At 39.5% G+C, this 22537-nt stretch overlaps 1 protein-coding gene across 1 annotated transcript in view; it reads right to left on the reverse strand.

Annotated features, from left to right (window-relative positions):
• Positions 1 to 22537, reverse strand: part of HEPHL1 (hephaestin like 1) — a gene marked incomplete at both ends in the record, with an annotated part of 91379 nt that overhangs the window by 54643 nt on the left and 14199 nt on the right. Inside the window, 4 exons of the mRNA XM_082660562.1 lie at positions 2045 to 2299; positions 5437 to 5616; positions 6243 to 6455; positions 15415 to 15659. Coding sequence (XP_082516688.1) covers positions 2045 to 2299; positions 5437 to 5616; positions 6243 to 6455; positions 15415 to 15659 — 893 coding nt within the window. The remainder of the gene's footprint in view (positions 1 to 2044; positions 2300 to 5436; positions 5617 to 6242; positions 6456 to 15414; positions 15660 to 22537) is intronic.

The raw sequence follows: 22537 nt of genomic DNA on the forward strand, positions 1-22537 counted from the left end.
AAACATTTTTTTCTGAGGCTATGGACAATTTAGGAAACATTGTATTTCAGTAACGTATTCCAGCTTATGTCCACAACTACTGGCCACATTTAGCAATCTTACTAATCTCAAATGGCTGCTAATGCCTTGATTAGTTTCTTCTCAGATTTAGGGATCGTGTGTGGAGAACACTTAGGATTTACCCTTTTAGGGAGTTTCAGGTATACCACACAGTATTGTTGACTGTAGTCACCACGGGGTATATTAGATCTCCAGAACCCATTCATCTTGCATAACTGAAACTCTGTATTCTTTGAGCTCTCAAGTGTTCTCACCACCATCACAACAAAAATGTTTAACTACGTGAGGTAATAGATATATTAATTGCTTGAGTGTAAGGTAATCACACCTTACAAGTAGAGCAAAACGTCAAGTTGTACTTCTTAAATATATACAAATCCTATTTGTCAATTATACCTCAATAAAGCTGGGGGTAGGAGCAGGGAAGAATAGTAACTTTGTCTTGTTCATCTTTGTCTTCCCAGGAGAGTGTCTTATACATATTAACTGAGCAGCTCAACATTTGCTGAATTGAATTTAACTGGAATAACCCAGTGGACAAATGTGAGGTTTGCTTAAGGTTTTTGGGAACAAAAATGTGTTATGAAAGCAGCCCTGAAGAGCTGCATCCCTGACCTCATAGTGACTGTGTGTAGTTAGTCAGTATCCAAGTGGAATCACACATTATTTCTTCTATGTTTATCCCGTTGACACATTTTCTTTTTATATTCTTGTTTTTACCATGTTAGGCCAAACTTTTAATATGTCATAACTCTAATGTTGCCAATGCTTCTTAACTGGCATCCAGTAGCCAGAGTCTCTCCATTGTGTCCTTTCTGCACACAGACATCATATTTATCTTCCTAAACCACTGCACTGATTATGTCACTAGTGTGCCTAAGGATCTAGAAGCACTTACTCTTGCCTTCTAGACAATCAGTCTTGCCATTCAAAGATGCTTTCCTGGGGCCCATTCTGCCTCTCTAAGCCTTCTCCTTCATCACTCCTCTGACATGAGCCTAAGGTCCAGCTAAGTAAAGACCTATTGCCAAGGAACCTGAACCAAATCATTCAACAGGTATTTGTCAACAAATGTTTATCATTCATCTTTCATAGGATTTTGTACCTATCATTGCATTGTGTCTCAATATAAGGAAGAATGTTCTCACAGAGCAGCCCAGAGATGAAACAAGCTGCTACAATTACTAGGTTGGGATTAACATATACACACTACTATATATAAAATAGGTAATCAACAAGGACCTACTGTATAGCACAGGGAACTATACTCAATACTCTGTAATAACCTATATAGGAAAAGAATCTGAAAAAGAATAGATATAAGAATATGTATAACTTACTTTGCTGTACACCTGAAACTAACACATTGTAAATCAAATATACTCCAATATAAAATAAAATAAAAATTTAAAAAAGAGATGTCCAAAAGAGAATTCAAGAATTGGATGGGGGATTGGTCCAGATTATCTATAAATTCCTTTTCAGTGCTAAAAATTTATTATTCTATTTACAATTGCCCATGTGTTTTTCCCAGCTCATGTTGCTTCCTCTGCCTGGAAAACCTTTTTCCCCTTCTTCATCTATCAAATTCCTAACCTTTAGAGGCTCAGATTAGGGACCACCTCCTCAGGAAGCCTCTCTGCTCCAGCAAAGTGATAGAGCACTTAAAGAGCATTTATCATTCTGCCTCAGGTTTTATTCATTTTGTAAATGTCTAACTATATTTAACTACTAGATTCCAGGTTCATAGAAGGTCTTATCATTTCTTTCAATCACCTCTTACCTGGTTCATAGGGATGTGATTAATAAATATCTGTCGATAAGATGCCAAATAGACATTATACATTTTTCCTATGTTTAATATTTAATTAAATATAACACGTACAAGACTCTATTCAACAGCAGGCACTGAATGAGCACCATTGATTGCGTGGTTTAATTGTACCATTGTAAGCATCTCTACACTGGTCTCTGTCCTTTTTACCTTGAAAGTGATCACTGACTTGGCAGGTTATCATCCACTTCCCAGGATTCTCAACTATCATTTCTGTTGTCAGGAAGGTGGCTGGGAAGAGGTTGACGACATCAGTCCGATGGCCTCTGCTGATGAAGGTGTTACCATAAAAATAGATGGAATGGATGTCTATCTCATTCCCCATTCCAAATAGGTGCCAGGACACCGATTCACCAACACACATATCAGGCTCGGGGAAGTTTCCAAAGAGGTATCCATTGAGCGCTGAAAAACAGAAACACTAGTGGAAGAGATTCCCCTGCAGAGGCGAGCAGATCCAGAAGAAATGGTAACACATGCTCTAGCACAGTTGAAAATTAGCACAGATTATTGCTTGTAATGTTTTTGTGCAGAAAGGCATGATTTCTTTGGTAAAATACAGTCCCCGAAAGGAATGAAAAGCATTAGTCTTTTCAAGAGAAAAGCACTCAATAAAAGTGATCAGCAACATGCAAACAGCCTTCGAGCTGTTATGTGAACACAATGAGATCAGGAGCAAACAAAAGCACTGTTCATACTTCCAGGACAGCTTGGCCACCTCTTACCTCCATCTCTATTTACATATTTACCTTCCCCACCAGATCTGTTCCTTGTAATTAGAAACCTTGTCTTACCTCACAGCGGGACAGCTGAAACATAGTAGCTACTTAAATGACAAAAGCATGCAGCAAGAAGAAAAGGAAAAGAACTGATTAGAAGGGACTTATGAAACATGTTAACTTTTTTTGCCATTTCTCCCATCCCCATCCCCTGCCTCTTTAACCACCAATTTGTTCTCTGGATCTATGAACTTGGTTTTGGGGGTTTTGTTTGTTTGCTTGTTTGTTTGCTTAGATTCCACATATAAAAGAGGTCTTACAATATTTGCCTTCCGTGTCTGACTTATTTCACTTAGCATAATGCCCTAAAAGTCCACCATGCTGTTGCAAATGGCGAGATTTCATTCTTTTTTATGGCTGAATAATATTCTATTATTATATACCACAATTTCTTTATCCATTCATCCATCAACGGACACTTAGGCTGTTTCCATATATTGGCTATTGTAAATAATGCTGCAATGATCATGGGGGGTGCATATATCTTTTTGAATTAGTGTTTTCATTTTCTTCAGATAAATACCCAGGAGCAGAACTTCTAGATCATATGATAAGCTTATTTTTAGTTTGTTTAAGGAAACTCCATACCGGTTTTCATAGTGGTTGTACCAATTTACACTTGTTATTTCTTCTTTTTTTGATAATAGCCATTCTAACAGGTATGAGGTGATATCTTGTGGGGTTTTTTGTTTGTTTGTTTTTAATATTTATTTATTTATTTATTTGGCTGTGCCAGGTCTTAGTTGCAATGTGTGGGATCTTGTTTTTTTTTTTCCTTTTTCCTTAGTTGCAGCAGGCATGTGGGATCTAGTTCCCTGACCAGGGATTGAACCTGGGCCCCCTGCATTGGGAGCTCGGAGTCTTAACCACTGGACCACAGGGAAGTCCCTCTCACTGTGGTTTTGATTTGCATCTCCTGATGAGTAATGATGTTGAGCATCTTTTCACATACCTATTGGCCATCTCTATTTCTTCTTTAGAAATATATCTATTCAGATCTTCTGCTCATTTTTAAAAAATAAGATTGTTTGGCTTTTTGCTATTGAGTCGTATGAGTTCTTTATATATTTGGATATTAGTTTCTTATCAGATATACAATTTACAAATATTTTCTCCCATTCAGTCAGTTGTCTTTTCATTTCGTTGATGGTTTCCTTTGCTGTGCAGAAGTTTTTAGTTTGATGTAGTCCCACTTGTTTATTTTTGCTTTTGTTGCTTTTGCTTTTGGTGTCAGATTTAAAAAATCATTACCAAGACCTATGCCAAGGAGCTCACCACCTATGTTTTCTTCTAGGAGTTCTAGAATTTCAGATCTTATACTCAAGTCTTTAATCCAATTTGAGTTAATATTTGTGTATGTGTGTAAGACAGCGGTCCAGCTTCATTCTTTTGTATATGGCTGTTCAATTTTCCCAACACCATTTATTGAAGAGACTGTCCTTTTCTGCCTGTATATTCTTACATGGGTTTATTTCAGGGCTCTCTATTCTGTTCCATTGATCTCTGTGTCTGTTTTTATGCCAATATCATACTGTGTTAATTACTATGGTTTTGTAATATCATTTAAAATCAAGGATCACAATGCCTCTAGCTTTGTTCTTTCTCAAGATTGCTTTGGCTATTCAGGGTCTTTTGTGGTTCCATACAAATTTTTGGATTGTTCTATTTCTGTAAAAAATACCATTGGGATTTTAATAGAGATTTAATAGAGATTAATTGATTTCTTCTTCAATATGTTGGTTGCTCAGTAACATGCTGTTTAATCTCCACATGTTTGTTTAAACAGTTAAACAGTTTTTAAACAGTTTTCTTCATGTAATTTCTAGTTTCACATCATTGTGGTCAGAAAAGATGCTTGATATAATTTCAATCCTCTTAAATTTATTTATTAAGACTTTTTTTATGGCCTAACATATCTATCTTGGAAAATGTTCCATGTGCACTTGAGAAGAATGTGTATCCTGTTGTTTTGGGATGGAATGTTCTATAAGTATCTGCTAAGTCCATCTGATCTAACATATTGTTTAGGGCTAAAGTTTCCTAACTGATTTTCTTTCTGGATACTTACATTGATATAAGTGGGGTATTAAAGTACTTTACTATTATTGTATTGCTGTCTATTTCTCCCTTTATGTTTGTTAATATTTGCTTTATATATTTAAGCACTTCTGTGTTGGGTGCACAAATATTTTAAATGTTATATATTCTTGTTGGATTGGCCATTATGTAACACCCTTCTTATTATAGTCTTTGTTTTAAAGTCAATTTCAAGTCTGATATAAGTGTAGCTACTCCAGCTTTCTTTTGTTTTCCATTTGCATGAAATAGTTTTTTCCATCCCTTCAGTGTCAGTCTACGTGTGTCCTTACAACTAAAGTGTGTCTCTTGTACATAGTATATAGATGGGTTTTTGTTTTTTTGCTGTTGTTTTTTTTTTAACCCATTCAGCCCTTTTATGTCTTTTGAATGGAGAATTTAGTCCATTTACATTTAAAGTTATTATTGATAAGTATGTGCCTATTTCCATTTGTTAATTTCTGTCCATTTTTGTAGTTCCTCTCTGTTCCTTTCTTCTTCTCTTGCTCTCTTTCTTTGTTTTAGGTTCTGACAGGGATTATGTTTCATCACTTTCTTATTATTCTCATTACGAAGTTATAAATCTTGGAAAACTAGGTTTAATATTTCTGTGTGTTCTGTATCCCATGTAGTGCCAGATACACAAAAGGCAGTCAGTATATACTTGATAACATGAGAGGCACTCACCGTGCATTTTGTTACTCTTCTGGAAAACAGCATCTTCTTTGTCAACTGAATCAGGGTCAGTGCAGAAATGTCTGATATTTTCCTCAAGGTACCAGCTTTGATTCTCATCCACAACAGTAAACATTATAACAAACTCTTGATTCACATCAGTCCTTGTCCCTGAATATTTATGCAGGATACCTATCAGGCACATTCAAAAGAGTAAGAAAAAAATTCACAGTGGACTAAATCAAGATTAGCTTTTCTTCCTGCCAATGGTATCAGGTAAGTTTGAAAGACCTACATGTACAAGAGTAACCCACAACATAAAATCAGTGAAAGGCTTTGATGGAAATGATAGAACCATAGAAAACTCATAAAACAGAAATCCTCACAACCACAGACTTGGAAACCTGGCTGTCCTTAAAGGAAATATACTTTATTGACAGAGCACAGATACACCATAACAATTAATAGGGAATAAAATAACAAAGTGATTATGTGGGTTAAATAATAAAGCAAAAGCATTCCTGGTCATTTGACTACATTTTACACTTTCCTATGTGTGGTGTCAGTGTGTATTTTTTTTAAAGCACATAAGTTTCAGAATGCTATGATTTATTTAGGCAGAAGCCTGAATTATTGTCCCTGTCATAGATATTCTATGTTAGAAGAATTTCTTTAATGTTACAGAAAGTTTGGAAGAAGAGGCACACTCTGTGTAAAGCAAGGGAGGTAGGCAAGACGACCTGAAGATTATATACACTTTCCAACACACCTGGGAATAGGCTCCTAGGGACAGAGAGGGTGGGGAAGAGACGTCTTACCCTCTTTGCACACCAGCAGTGGGCCAATTAGCCCAGAGCAGATGTCCTTAGGGGCATCGATGTGCGAATGGTACACCCAGGTCAGGCAATTTGCATCTGCTGGGGCAGGAGCATATTCTTCTCTCACTGGCCAGACATAGGTATAGTTTTTGCCAGGAGGAACATTGTCATCATCCTTGTTCCTTCCATATGTTCCATCTGGGTACAGGGCTCCTTCCAAGAAAATATAAAACATAGTTAAAATGCAGAGATCACACACTATAGTGGAAAGAGCTAGAACTTTGAAATCAAACACACATGAATTAAAATTTATTTGCTATGGGACTTGAGGCTAGTTACTTAAATTCTCACTGCCTTGGTTTTCTACCAGTAAAGCTGGAATGTTTATATCTACCCCCACTACATGAGGCAGTGTATATGAAGTGTCCTGCACAGAGCCAGATGTTTAATAAATATTCATGAAGACCCCTTCTGACAGGCCTCCCGTACCAATCAGGAAGACATCAATCTGCTTCACTTAACATCAACTGAAGAAGGAAAGGAGAAGCAGCAGAAGAAATAACAAACACTTCTTGGGCACTTACTACACATTCAACACCTAAATTTGAGACCTGAGAGATTTTGGGTCTCATGAAAAAGATCTGCTGACCTCAAAGCTAAGCAGGTATAGAGGTGAACACTCAGCACCCAGGCTTAAAAATAAAAACAAGGGAAAAAAAGAGCAGAAACCTTAGTGGCCAACACACTATAAGGAATACAGATTTCACAGGTTTCACCCGGACAGGTTACTAAACAGAAAACAAGTAACATAAACAAACTTGGATGATGGTGGGATCAGAATCCAGAATCCAAAGTTGCTACAGTATATTCTCAATAATTTCCAGTTTTCAACAAGAAGAACAACAGCCACAGCAAAATGAGACATGCAAAGAAATAAGAAAGTGTGATCCATACTCAAGGGAAAAAAAGCAGCCAACAGAAACTATCTCTAAGTGCTTCTAGGTGTTGAATTCAGCAGATAAAGACTTTAAAGCAGTTATTATAAATATATTCAAGCAACTGAAAGAAGCTATGTTTAAATAATTAAAGGAAAGTAGGACAAATTATTCAACAAATAGAGAATCTCAATAAGGAGATAAAATTTATACATTAAAAAAAAGAACCAAGTTGGAGTTTTGGCATTGGAACATACAATAAATGAAATAAAATATTCACTAGAGTGGCTTGGCAACAGATTCAAGATGGCAAAAGAGTCAGTGAACTTGAAGAGACATTGACAGAATTACGCTATCTGAAAAAGAGAGGATTAAAAAAAGATTGAAGAAAATAAACAGAACCTCAGAGACCTATGCGACTAAATCAAGTATATTAACATGTGTGTAATGTAGTCTGCCAAAGGAGAGGAGAAAGAAATGGGGGCAGAAAAAAATATGTGAAGAAATAATTGCAGAAATTTTTACCAAATTTGATGAAAAACATTAACTTACTTACACATCAAAGGAGCACAACAAACCACAAGTAGAATAAATACAAAGAATTCATATACAAATATATTGTTGTCAAGCTGTTGGGGAGGAAAAAAAGGCAAAGAGAAATGATCACATACTAAGGAGCCCCAACGTGATTAACAGTTGACTTCCCATTTAAATATTTGATATGAGAAGACAGTGGGATGACATACTAAAAGTACTAGAGGAAAAATACCAACCAAGAATAATATATCCCACAAAACTAGCCCTCAAAACAATAAGGCAAAATAAAGATGCTCTAGATAAGCAAAGATAAGTGAGTTTGTTGCTAGCAGACCTGTCTTACAAGCAATACTAAAAGAGTTTTTCAGACTAAAAGGAAATAACACCAGAGAATGTGAATCCACAGAAAGAAGTGAAAAGCACCAAAAATAGGAAAAATGGGAGTTAATATAAAAGATTCTATAAATATATCTTTCCTTTTTTATCCTAACTTCTTTAAAATTCATAAGATAATATACAGTTCCAAGTATAACATCACATTGTTGGGTTTACAGAGAGAGAGATGTAATGACAATATAACAATAATAACAAAAAAGAGGTGGGTGAGAATGATGCTCTGTTGGAGTAAAGCTTTTATATATTTCCAGAATTAAGTAGGTAAAAAATATGAAGTATACTGTGATATGTTAAAATGCACATTACAATCCATAGGCCAGCCAATAAGAAATGAACTCAAAATATATAGTTGAAAAATTAACAGAGAAATATAAATAGTAGATTTTAAAATATTGTTTCACACCAAAGAAGACAGTAAAGGAAGGACAGGGGAATAAAAAAGACAAAATGCATATAGAAAATAATTAGCAAAATAAGTGTAGCTCAAACCAATCAATAATTACATTAAATGTGAATGGTCTAAACACTCCAATCAATATGCAGAGATTGTCAAATTGGACAAAGAAGTAACATCCAACTATATGCAGTCTATATTTTAGATTCAAAACACAAATAGATTGAAAGCAAAAGAATGCAAATAGCAACAATATGAGAGCTGAAGTGGCTCTCAATAACAGACAAACTAGATTTTAAGACAAGAAATGTAATGAGAGACAAAGATAGATATTTCATAATGATAAAAGAGTCAATATATCAGGAAGATAAAACAAATATAAAGCTGTTCATACCTAACAAGAGTCTCAAAACACATAAAGCAAAAACTGACATAACTGAAAGGAGAAATACACAACTGAACAGTAATTGTTAGAGATTTCAATACCCTTCTCTAAATAACTGGTAGAAAAACTAGGCAGAACATCAGCAAGGATATAGAAGACTTCAACAATGCTGTCAAACAACTCAACTTAACTGATACCTATAGAACATTCCACCCAATGACTGCAGAATACACCTTCTTTACAAGGGCACATGGAACATTCTTCAGGATAGAAAGTAAGCTACACATTAAATAAATCTCAATAATTTAAAAGGAATAATACTTCCATCCAAAAACAACAGAATACACTTTCTGCTCAAGTGCACATGGAATATTCTCCAGGATACAGCACATCTTGGGTCACAAATCAAGCCTAGGTAAATTTAAGAAAATTAAAATCACATCAAGCATCTTTTCCAACCACAATGCTATGAGACTAGATATCAATTCCAGGAAAAAACTAAAAAATACAAACACATGGAGGCTAAACAATATGCTACTAGACAACCAAGAGATCACTGAAGAAGTCAAAGAGGAAATAAAAAAATACTTAGAACAAAATGACAATGAAAATATGACGAACCAAAACCTATGGGATGCAACAGAAGCAGTTCTAAGAGGGTAGTTTATAGCAATACAATCCTACCTCAAGAAAAAAGAAAAATCTCAAATAAACAGCTTAACCTTACACCTAAAGCAATTAGAGAAAGAAGAACAAAAATCCCCAAAGTTAGCAAAAGGAAAGAAAATAAAAATCAGATCAGAAATAAAGGAAAAATAAATGAAGGCAACAACAGCAAAGATCAATAAAACTAAAAGCCAGTTCTCTGAGAAGATAAACAAAATTCATAAACCATTAGACTCATCAAGAAAAAAAGGAGAATACTCAAATCAACAGAATTAGAAATGAAAAAGGAGAAGTAACAACTGACACTGCAGAATTACAAAGGATCATGAGAGATTACTACAAGCAACTCTATGCCAATAAAATGGACAACCTGGAAGAAATGGACAATTTCTTAGAAAAGTACAGCCTTCCAAGACTGAACCAGGAAGAAATAGAAAACATGAGCAGACCAATCACAAGCACTGAGATTGAAACTGTGATTAAAAATCTTCCAACAAACAAAAGCCCAGAGCCAGATGGCTTCACAGGTGAATTCTATCAAACATTTAGAGAAGAGCTAACACCAATCATTCCAGACTCTTCCAAAATATAGCAGAGGGAGGAACACTCCCAAACTCATTCTACGAGGTCACCATCACCCTGACACCAAAACCAAAGATGTCACAAAAAAGAAAACTACAGGCCAATATCATTGATGAACATAGATACAAAAATCCTCAACAAAATACTAGCAAACAGAATCCAACAGCACATTAAAAGGATCATACACCATGATCAAGTGGGGTTTATCCCAGGAATGCAAGGATTCTTCAATATATGCAAATCAACCAATGTGATACACCATATTAACCAATTGAAGGATAAAAATCATATGATAATCTCAAAAGATGCAGAAAAAGCTTTTGACAAAATTCAACACCCATTTATGGTAAATGGGTGAGCATAGAGGGAACCTACCTCAACATAATATAAGCCATATATGACAAACCCACAGCCAACACCATTCTCAATGGTGAAAAACTGAAAGCATTTCCTCTAAGATCAGAGACAAGACAAGGATATCCACTCTCACCACTGTTTTTCAACATAGTTTTGGAAGTTTTAGCAACAGCAATCAGAGAGGAAAAGGAAATGAAAGGAAACCAAATTGGAAAAGAAGGAGTAAAACTGTCACTGATGCAGATGACATGACACTATACATAGAGAATCCTAAAAATGCTACCAGAAAACTACTAGAGCTAATCAATGAACTTGGTAAAGTTGCAGGATAGAAGATTAATGCACAGAAATCTCTTGCATTCCTATACACTAATGATGAAAAATCTGAAAGAGAAATTAAGGAAACACTCCCATTTACCATTGCAACAAAAAGAATAAAATACCAGGAATAAACCTACCTTAGGAGGCAAAAGACCTGTATGCAGAAAACTATAAGACACTGATGAAAGAAATCAAAGATGATACAAACAGATGGAAAGATATACCACGTTCTTGGATTGGAAGAATCAAAATTGTGAAAATTACTATACTACCTAAAGGAATCTACAGATTCAATGCAATCTGTATCAAATTACCAATGGCATTTTTCACAGGACTAGAACAAAAAATTTTACAATTTGTATGTAAAAGTCTTTACAAAAGACCCCGAATAGCCAAAGCAATCTTGAGAAAGAAAAACAAAGCTGGAGGAATCAGGCTCCATGACTTCAGATTATACTACAAATCTACAGTAATCAAGACAGTATGGTACTGGCACAAAAATAGAAATATAGATCAATGGAACAGGATAGAAAGCCCAGAGATAAACCCACACACCTAGGGTCATCTTTGACAAAAGAGGTAAGAATAAACAATGGAGAAAAGATAGCCTCTTCAATAAGTGGTGCTGGGAAAACTAGACAGCTACATGTAAAAGAATGAAGTTAGAAGACTTTCTAACACCATACACAAAAATAAACTCAGAATGGATAAAAGACCTAAATGTAAGGCCAGACACTATAAAACTCTTAGAGGAAAACATAGGCAAAACACTCTATGACATAAATCACAGCAAGATCTTTTTTGACCCACCTCCTAGAGTAATGGAAATAAAATATAAAACAAACAAATGAGACCTAATGAAACTTAAAAGGTTTTGCACAGCAAAGGAAACCATACACAAAACAAAAAAAACAACCCACAGAATGGGAGAAATTATTTGCAAATGAAGAGACCAACAAGGGATTAATCTCCAAAATATACAAACAGCTTATGCAGCTCAATATCAAAAAACCCAAACAATCCAATCAAAGAATGGGAAGAAGATCTAAATAGACATTTCTCCAAAGAAGACATATGGATGGCCAAAAAACACATGAAAAGATGCTCAGCATTACTAATTATTAGAGAAATGCAAATTGAAACTACAGTGAGGTGTCACCTCACACCAGTCAGAATGGCCATGATCAAAATGTCTACAAACAATAAATGCTAGAGAGGGTGTGGAGAAAAGGGACCATCCTACACTACTGGTGGCAATGTAAATTGGTGTAGCCACTGTGGAGAAGAGCATGGAGTTTTCTTTAAAAACTAAATATAGAACTACCATATGATCCAGGAATCCCACTCCTGGGCATATATCCAGAGCAAACTATAATTTGAAAAGATACATGCACTCCAATGTTCATTGCAGCACTATTTACAATAGCCAGGACATGGAAGCAACCTAATGTCCATAGACACAGGAATGGATAAAGAAGATGTACATATATACAATGGAATATTACTCAACCATAAAAAAGAATGAAATAATGCCATTTGCAGCAACATGGATGGACCTAGAGATTATCATACTAAGTGAAGTAAGTCAGACAAAGACAAATATAAGATATCACTTATATGTGGAATCTAAAGAAAATGGTAGAAAATTTGAAACTTATTTACACAACAGAAACAGACTCACAGACTTCAAAAACAAACATATCATCACTAAAGGGGAAATGTGGAGGAGGGATAAATAATGAGTTTGGGATTAACACATACACACTACTATAGATAAAATAGATAGTCAACAAGGACCTACTATATAGCACAGGGAATTTTACTCAGTATTCTGTAATAACCTATATGGGAAAATAATCTGAAAAAGAATGGATATATGTGTACGTATAACTGAATCACTTAGCTGCACACCTGAAACTAACATAATATTGTAAATCAACTACACCCCAATATAAAATAAAGATTAAATTTTTAAAAATCCAGTACTTATCAAATTAAAAACTCTCAAACTAGGAATAGACAGGAACTTCCTTCTAAGAATAATCCACATCTAACATCATGCTTAATGGGAGGGAGACTGCATGCTTTCTTCCTATGACTGGGAACAGGGCAAGAATGTTTGCTCTTGCCACTGTTATTAAATACTGTCCTGAAAGTTCTAGCCAGTGCAATAAGCCAAAGAAAAAGCTAAGTTATACCCATTGGTAAGGAAGAAATAAAACGTTATATTCATAGTGACATGATTCTGTATTTAGAAAATTCCAAGGAACCCTTTAAACATCTACTAATAAACAAGTTTAACAAGATAGTAGGATTCAAGATAAATATATAAAACTCAATTGTATTTCTACACACTAGTAACAAACAATCAAAAATAAAATTAAGAAAACTATTCCATTTATAACAGTATCAGAAAGAATAAGATATTTCTGAATAAATTTAACAAAAGAAATGCAAATCTTGTACACTAAAAACTAAACATTGTTTAGAGACAATAGAAGTCTAAATTCCATGTTCAGATTGAAAGACTCAATATTGTCAAAATGGCAATTCATCTTTTAAATGCAGGTGACAATTTCCCCCCAACTGATTGATAAAACTCAATGCAATCCTAATGAAAACCCGGCTGATGTTCTGTGGGGGTTTTTTGGTAAAAATTAACGAGTTCATCTGATATTTATATGGAAATGCAAAGGACTTAGAGTAGCTAAAAAGTCTTGAGAAGAGCAAAGTTGGAGAATTTATGCTACCCAATTTCAAAACTTACTATAAATTCGTAGTAATCGAGACAGTGTGGTGTTTGTGCAAGGGTAAGCACATAGATCAGGCGAACAGAATTGAAAGCCCTGAAATAAATCCTTATACTTATAGTTATTGATTTTCAACTATAGCCTATGAATCATTTATCTTCTATTCCCAGGACCCACAGTCAGTCTCTGGCACCTGGTGGGCGCTCAGTGGAAGTATCATGAAGGTAATGAATTTTACGTGCTCACCTTCACCTACTCAGAACTAACCAAATCTGGGACCGAGAGGTTTGCTGCACTTCAGATGGAGGAAAAGCACCAAGAACAAAGGGCACTCCTAATCTTGTGTCCATCATCAGAGGTGTCTCCTCTGGCTGCTTAGACAGACCTGTCTATGACAACTGCCAGGCAAGTTTTGTTGCCTTAGGACAATATTTAATAGCCAGAAGCTCGTCCTTGGTGGTAAAGTAAGCTGCATCAGAGTTAATGGTGCTGTTCCTGGCATGTTCCTCAGAGCCAGTAGTGTAGCAGGTTTAACATCATTTGACACATTCCACCTGGTCACGAGCAAGAATAAAATGAGAGATGTGAAAAATACTTCTGAAGACGGAGAAATACTTCCATCTCAAAAGCCTAAGAATGTTGCTTTTAAAAAAAATTTAACTTTAGGGAGTACTCAGGAAACTGTGCTATTGAAGCTATTTAAGTACAAACAAGAAGATAGGGATGGGGGACTTCCCTGGTGGCGCAGTGGTTAAGAATCTGCCTGCCACTGCATGGGACACAGGTTCAAGCCCTAGGTCCAGGAAGATCCAACATGCCGCGGAGCAACTAAGCCTGTGTGCCTCAACTACTGAGCCTGCACTCTAGAGCCCTCGAGCCACAACTACTGAGTCCATGTGCCTAGAGCCCGAGCTCCACAACAAGAGAAGCCACTGCAACGAGAAGCCCATGCACTGCAATGAAGAGTAGCCTCCGTTTGCCACAACTAGAGAAAGCCCACGCGCAGCAATGAAGACCCAGCGCAGCCTAAAGAAATAAATAAACAAACAAATAAATCAAATTAAAAAAACAAACCAAAAAAAGAAGGCAGGGATGCTTCAGAAAGGAAGTACCAAAGACAGTATCCTTAAGCAGGGAAGTTGAGGTCCACGTGCACTGAGACACCCTCCCCATAGCTGAGGCTGTTACTGGTGATAGGACACAGGAATCCGTTGTGCACTCTGCTCCTTATCCAACATGGGACCCAGTCAAGACTGACTGACAGGAAGGTTAGTGTGTTTCTGGGGCTGCGGTGGAGCACGTGTCAAGGGACGCCAACACCCAGTTCTGTAGCAACATAAACAAAAGTGAGAACGAAGAGAGGAAGGAAATAGGGTAAGAAAAAGAGAAAGAAAAGGTGGGGACAGATGGGGGGAGGGGGAGGGGAGGGGAGGGAGGGGGAGGGGGAGGGGAGGGGAGGGAGGGGGAGGGGAGGGGAGGGGAGGGGGAGGGGAGGGGAGGGGGAGGGGGAGGGGGGAGGGGAGGGGAGGGGAGGGGAGGGGGAGGGGGAGGGGGAGGGGAGGGGAGGGGAGGGGAGGGGAGGGGGAGGGGAGGGGAGGGGAGGGGAGGGGGAGGGGAGGGGAGGGGAGGGGAGGGGGAGGGGAGGGGGAGGGGAGGGGAGGGGAGGGGAGGGGGAGGGGAGGGGAGGGGAGGGGAGGGGAGGGGGAGGGGAGGGGAGGGGAGGCAGGGAGAAGACAAAAGAATACATGTAATCTTAGAATGTGCTCTTAGAATCCCGTTCATTGCAACTGACAGTTGCCTTACTTAAGAAGGAGAGAGAAGACACCAATAATATAAGATTGATATTTACCTTCTGAATCTTTGTTGTAGAAAACGCCGTGTGGATGCAAGGAGTAGGGTCGGGAAGCAAAGTTCTTTAAATGGATGACAATCACATCACCCACTTCAGCTCTCAAGATAGGGCCCAAGAATCCAAGCCAGGGAGGTTTGGGGATCTCTGTGGAATAAGTCTCATCTGTGTAGTGTCTGTAAACAGCCTTTTTGTAAATACCGCCTATCCTGTTGGGTCCTCTTTTGAGAAATAAGGTTGCAAGTCTAAAAGTAAGAAGGAAAATATTTTATAATTGAAATTAAAAGAGAAATCCTAATAGCTTACTTTAATAGTCCACAAAGTACTTGTAAGCATGATTTCTCATTTGGTGTTCACCAAAACCCTTCAGCCTCTGTAAAGTTGGTAAGATTATCCTCAATTTATTAGTGAGGAAATGGAGCCTAAGAGTTAAGTGACAAGCCAGAAACAAATAGTATTCACAACCAAACTAAAACAAAACCAAAATATTCTAAAGTCACACTGTCCATTTGCCCCTTTTCATTCAACAAACACTTATTATGCACTTACCGCATTCTCAGTAGGAGTCTATGATCTAATAATGAAAAAATTAAGTAACTACTCAGAGCAATATATGATTAAGTAAGTACCAATTGAGTGGTTGATGCAATGGATATTGGCTCAGTTTTTCTAGGAATATATTTGTTCACAGAAGGAAAAGATTGCTGTGAGTCAAAGAGGTCAGAAAAACCTCATATAAAATGCAGAAATTAAGGAGAAGTAGGATTGGATAACAAAATGGAAAAGTTGAGGACACTGAGCAGGGACAGAGCATGAGCAACAAGGAGGAAGAAGTATGGGTGATGTGGGGGGAAAGCAAGTTATAGGCTGGGGCAGAGTTCTGGAAGGTGAGTAGCGAGAAGTATGGATGCATGTAAATTCTGGGGAAAGACTGATAATGAACTTTATCATATGGTTATCATAGGTTGAAGAATTTAGAATTTAGAATTGATCTTGGAAGAACTGAGGACTCACTGAGGTTTTTCATAAAATGGGTGACATGATAATCAGTATTTAGGAATGATCCTTATGGCAGTGGTGTGAAAGTTTTAGAGGAGTCAGGCAAAGGGGGTAGCAAAGATGGGGGGCAGGGAGGTTGTCAGGAGATTAGGAAGGTGTGATGCAATAGGAAAAAAAGGGATGGATGTGAAAAAAACAGGATTCTAGGACTTAATATGACCAGATGCCCTCCTGGGGTGAGAGGGAGACTCAGTCCCAGGGTTTGGGAGCCTGAGACAATAGCAACACTGATGACACTATTTTGCAGGTGGTCATACCATCTTCCCCCAGGAGGTGGAACCCCCTTCCCCACTCTCAATCTATGTGATTAGTGCTCCAATCCCAGAAGTATTGGCTTCTGCTTGAGCAAGAGCTCCTGGGTGCAGCCATTCCAATGAAGCTGAGGCAACAGACAAGTCGCACTCTGGCACACACTCCTGCACACATGCATGCATTACTTCTCAGTCATTCAACAAACTGTAAGTATCTCAAGCCCTGTACTCAGTCCTGGGGATACAGAGAAAAAATTCAAAGACTTGAAGGAGCTCTCATTCTAGAAGGAAGAGTTATTGAAACCAAGAAGGACTCTATGGGGACTTACCAGTGACAGACCCCTGGTGGCCCCCACCTCTTGTTTGTAGAAAAGCTTTAGCCTCCTGGGCCTTCCCCAAGTTCCAAAGAGCAAATTTAATCAGAGAAGTGAGAAAATGCAGAAACAAAGGAAAACAGTCAAGCAAGACAAAAGAATAGTTTAGCTATAAAACAAAGTCAAGGACTTTTAGTTCCTCACCGGATGCTATAGAAAATACCCTGAGCCATATCCTTGAGTTGTTTTGCAGATACTAAAACCCCCACCAGGAGGAAGAAGTTAACTACATGCTGACCACCAGCACGTCAACCCCAGACCAGCTGGAACCAGGAGGGTGATGATGTCGACTCCCGAAACACCACCATTACCTCACCACCAACCAATCAGAAGGACATACACAAGCTGATCACACATCCCTCCACCTCACCTTTAAAAACCCTTCCCTGAAAACCACTGGGGAATTTGGGTCTTTTGAGCATGGGCTGCCTGTTCTCTTTGCTTGGGTCCACGTTGAGTGCCTTGCAATAAATGCTGTACTTTCCATCACCACAACCAGGATTAGTAGATTGGCTTTGCTGCACACTGGGTACGTGGATCCACGTTCGGTGCGGTAACATGAGAACACAGGCATATAATCTTGAGTGTAAGACAGATCAGATGAGGTTTCCTAGATGAACTAATGCCTAAATGTGGTCTCAAAGAGCAAAGAAGTGTTACCCAAGCAAAGAAGATGGAAAGGGCTGATAGAGCAGACATTTTGCCAACTCTGCACCCACACTACATTCTTTGGTCTAAGAGGACACCTTTCCCATTCTCATTCTATATATGCTTTGGGTGGGGCACCACACCCACCTCCAGCAATGGAGCAAGTGACTCACCCTAAACTATTAGCACACTAAGCCCCCTCATACATTGATGGAGGGAGGGCTTGTGATCCAGGTCTGGACAAATTGGTGTAATTCTTCCCCCAACCAAGCCACCCTGGACCACAGTGATTAGTTCAGGGACAGCTATAGAGTGGCTGATTGCTTCAATCTGAGGGAAACTAGGGACTTGTGAAGGATCTCTTTTTTTGTGCACTTGGAACTGGGGATGTGAGTCTAGAGCTTCTGGCAACCATATGGCTAATCCAAGGAGAGAATCTCCCAGAAACGTCTATGAGGGCTGGACCAGTTGGATGTAAAAGACCTTAGAAGATCTGCTCTATGACATTGCAACCCAAACAGTTGTGAGGCAACTCCAGACTCCCAGCTTCCCCCAGAGTGCCCTGCACCAATTCTTCCCCTGCCTCACCCCTCCCAGTATAGGGCACACTTTCCCCCCTTTGACTCCTCTCCCTCATCTGAGTCAGAACCCTAGGCAGATGCCATGATTCAGGTATCCTTGTCCTGTCCCAGGTCCCAGCCTCAGACATCAGTACGCAGAGCTATAAACCCTTAGATAGTTGGGGTTCAGTCTGTAGCTGGACCCAAGCCACATTCCCATTCTGTCCAGAGACAGACCCAGGAACAGTGGTCCTCCTGAGGTAGACATATTTCCTGGACCAGAATATATAAAGTTTATACCCATGTATGACTGTCTCCCCATGATAAGACAAGCACTTGACAACTTACATGACTACTGTGGATAGAGATCAAAAGGAAGACCCTCCCTGCCCCTGCAGTAGGATCTGTCTATCCCATCAGTGCACGTCACACCTTTGAGAACTCTCCCAGAGTTCTCACATGCATCTCCCCTATTTCAGTCCTGTGATGAGCTTGAAAACTGTTCTGCTGACTTTCAACAAGTACAGATTGAGGACCTAAAGCATGTGAGGTGCAGGGCTAGGTGTTGCTTAGATAAAAATATGAACAGGACCCAAGGGACAAAGACAGTATTGGCTGCACAAGAGACGTGAATAAGAATTATAAGAGGAGAACAAAATGCCCTGAGAATTTAGGAGAGAGGGCGAGACGATGGGCTCTCCAAGTGGAAGGGATGGCTTGAGCAAGGGGGTAGGGGAGCGGGAGAGGAATTAGAGGTCAGTACTCAATGGGAGTGAAATTGTAGTGAACTGTGAATGCTGGATTAAGGCATTAGTATATATTATATCTATAGTTAATAGCCCCTGAAGATTCTTGAGCAGGAAATTTGACCATATACTTGTTTTGGGAAGACAGTTTTGGTAGAACCCCATATCTGACTTCTCTTCATTGTACCCACCTATCTGATTTTGCCCACCTGCTTCTGCTCACTTGATCAAACTCCTTCCTGAGCTTCCACCTCTGAATACCAAGCCTACATAGCTGACCAAGGCTCTGTTTACCTTCATGGTTTATTTGGGGGATTTTCTTCCTTGGTGTCTGACCTCAGCTGACCTGACCTCAACTTAGCTGAGCCTCCCTTTCCCGGTGGCCCGGGTATGGCATCTGCTTGCCCTGTCTGATCTGGTTCTTTCTCTGGCCAACTTGGGAAGTTTCACTGTCTCTCTTTACTTCAACATCATGTTTTCCCAACTTTCCTCCCCTCTTCTTTCCTCTTTCTGGGTCCTATCTCAGCAGAGAATTCCTTTTTTTTTTTTTTTTTTGGCAGTGGAAGTGCTGAGTCCTAACCACTGGACTGCCAGGGAATGCCCTAGAATTCCTTTGTTGATGGAGCCATACCAGGTCTGATAGTCTCTGTATCAGCAATGGATTTCTGTTAGCTTCATTAAGCACGACAGATCAAAAAGCAAAATAACAGGTATTTTCAGGGCTTCATGTTCATCTCCTTGAAGACATTATCAAATGATCGTATACCAGTGACTCAGATACAAGCTCCCAAGCAGTTCCTACAACAAAGCTTCCCGCAGTCTCTAGTATGAATGGTAGTTTTGCCCACCCTGCAGACTTTTCAGGTTGATGGAGCCAGAGGTCAATGTGCTCCTCTCCTCTGCACACAGCCTTTCCTCCAAATAAGGGTTGAACAAATGTTTTTGCAGATATCAGTTGAAGGAGTCCCAAATTATTTATCTGCCCAGAACACCAGATTACTAGCCTGCCCAGGCACGCTCATGTGCCGACCCCACCCTGCCCTTTGTGTGGAGTCGGTATGGGGGGAGGTTCCTGGGACAAAGGAGGAAGCCATGGTTCAGGCCCCCACGGAGAAGCCAGGGATGGGCCTGACCAGAGAAAAGCCAGTGCTCCAGGAATCACAGGGCCAGTCCTCCCAGAGGCAGCAAAGCTCTCTCTCCCCCAGATGCCAGGCTCAGCTTCCAATCCAGATAATGGAACTGAGAACACAGGAATCCGGACAAAAGGGTCAGAGAATTATAACGATGATTTTGGTAGCAAAAGCCTGGAAAGACAAATTTCTTCAGCTGGTGACTGGGAAAATAAATTAGGGCACAGTCATACCACTTAGCCATACAAAAGAACTAGGTGTTTCTACAGGTAGCAAGATGGCATGATCACCAAGATGCTAAATGGTAAGAGCAAATTGCAGAACAGCATGTAAAGTATGATCTCATTTGTGTGTGTGTGTTTTTAACAATGTACATATACATGCAAAGAAAACATTTGGAAATACGTCCAGGGAAACCATGAAGTGTAGCTTCTGGGACATGGGACTGAGGCCACAGACAGGAGCAAGAAAGGACGAGAAGTTTACTATTACTCACCCTCTACCGTACTGTGGGAATGTTTTACTCTGTACCATTGTACTTACTTTCATAATAAAAACAAGCTCACATTTTATTTAGACAAGAGGGTCCAGGCTGTTTGGCTACTGAGGGGTCAAACTTCTCTTCTTGTGTGCCTTCTACCTCTGAAAACACAGCTGCCACCACAAAGTGTGCTGTGAGGGTGGGAGCTCCTTCCCCACAGAGGAGATTGGCATCCTGACCAGGGAGCACAGCACCTGCTCAGCCTCTGGTTTGACAAATCCAAGTCCACTATCTAAGCATCAGGACCGAGGTCTTGGGGACACTTGGGTCTGTGCACATGAGGTCTTCTGCCTCTGTGTATCCACTGAGCCTACATGTGTCTGCCCAGGAGCAGGAGTTCACTTCTGCTCTACAAGGCAGAAGCCTACATTTCCGTGTGCAAGGGAATGGTATAAAAAGTCTGGATACCTGACAATGGGGCTTTATGATAGAGGCTCTTGTGTTTCCCAGCCTCACTTGCAGCATGCATGGTCATGTGACATAGTTCTAGCCAATGAGATGTAAGCATATATCACTCCCTGGTACTTCTCTGGATTCAGCTAGTAGAGACCCTTTCTGTCCTTCGCTCTTCCCATTATCCATGCCCAAAATGAAGACATGACCACTGGAGCTTTAGCAGCCATCTTGAGAGAATGAGGAAGAAGGTCACACCCTAGGGATGGTCAAGTGGAAAGCCAAAAGAACCTGGGACCCTGAAGTTGCCAACCTCTGGACTTCTTTTGTGTAAGTCAATAAATAGACTTAAGCCAGTGTTTTTTGGGCTTAAGAAAACAGTGTTTTTCTGTTAACTAGCAGCTGAATACTAGTCCTAACTGAACGGAGTGTTCAGAAGAAGAAGGAAGAAGAGCAGAGGGAGAACTGAGTCATCCTCAGGCTGGCTAATTAGTCCCAGAGTAGGCATAGTTGCCTGGCTTTATACTGGTCACCCAGTAAGTCAATGACAGAGCAAGGATTAGATTCAGAATCTCTGGTGTCCTCTCTAGGTTCAGCCTGAAGGGTAAAAAGCTATAATGAGATTATTCATAAGAGCTTGTCATTCCAACAGGCTCTGTGGGAAAGATGGACATCTGAGCCTCCTCACTTCTCTACTTCAGGTTCCCAACATGTGTGACCATGCCTGCACACACATATACCTACATGGAAATGTGTGCTGAGCAAGAGTTCCTTACCATGAGTTGTCTGGCAAAGCCACCTTAACAACAGGCAAGCATATCGGAGGGAGGGGAAGTGTTCGCTGCCTTCCTACAACGCATTGCATATACTGCATATTTTAGTACTGAGTTATATGTCAACTTGTTTTGTGCATTCATGGATGTGTGTCATTCTTATCACCTAAACAGCCAATGGTCACTCCAAGAGAGAATTAGGTTTTCTATCATAGTTGTTCCTAAATGTCCACCCATGTACCAACAATATCAGAATTACCTGGGACATTTCCCAAAAATGTCACGCCCCACTTCAGGGCAATTGAATCAGACTTTCTGCTGGCAGGACCTGTGATATCTTTATTTTTCCTCACCAAACAGTTCCTACAACAGAGCATTCTAGTGCTTGCCCATTCTGATTTTTCTTTCCTCTCATGAAAAGGGGAGATTAAAGAGCTTTCACAGTTAGGTGGGGCTATGGGATTTTGGCAAACAGGCTATGAGTGGAAGTAATATGTGTCACTTCTGAACCAGGGCATTTAACTGCCATTGCAAGACTCCTCACTTCCTCTGCTGTAGGGGAAGCCTCCAATGAAGATAGTAAGATCTCAAGATCCAAGCAGCCTGGCTGCTAGTTTGTTTGGGGAGGACAGCTGTCCTGGAGTCATT

This window comes from Grampus griseus, assembly GCF_964374135.1.
Source record: "Grampus griseus genome assembly, chromosome: 8".
Lineage (NCBI taxonomy): Eukaryota > Metazoa > Chordata > Mammalia > Artiodactyla > Delphinidae > Grampus > Grampus griseus.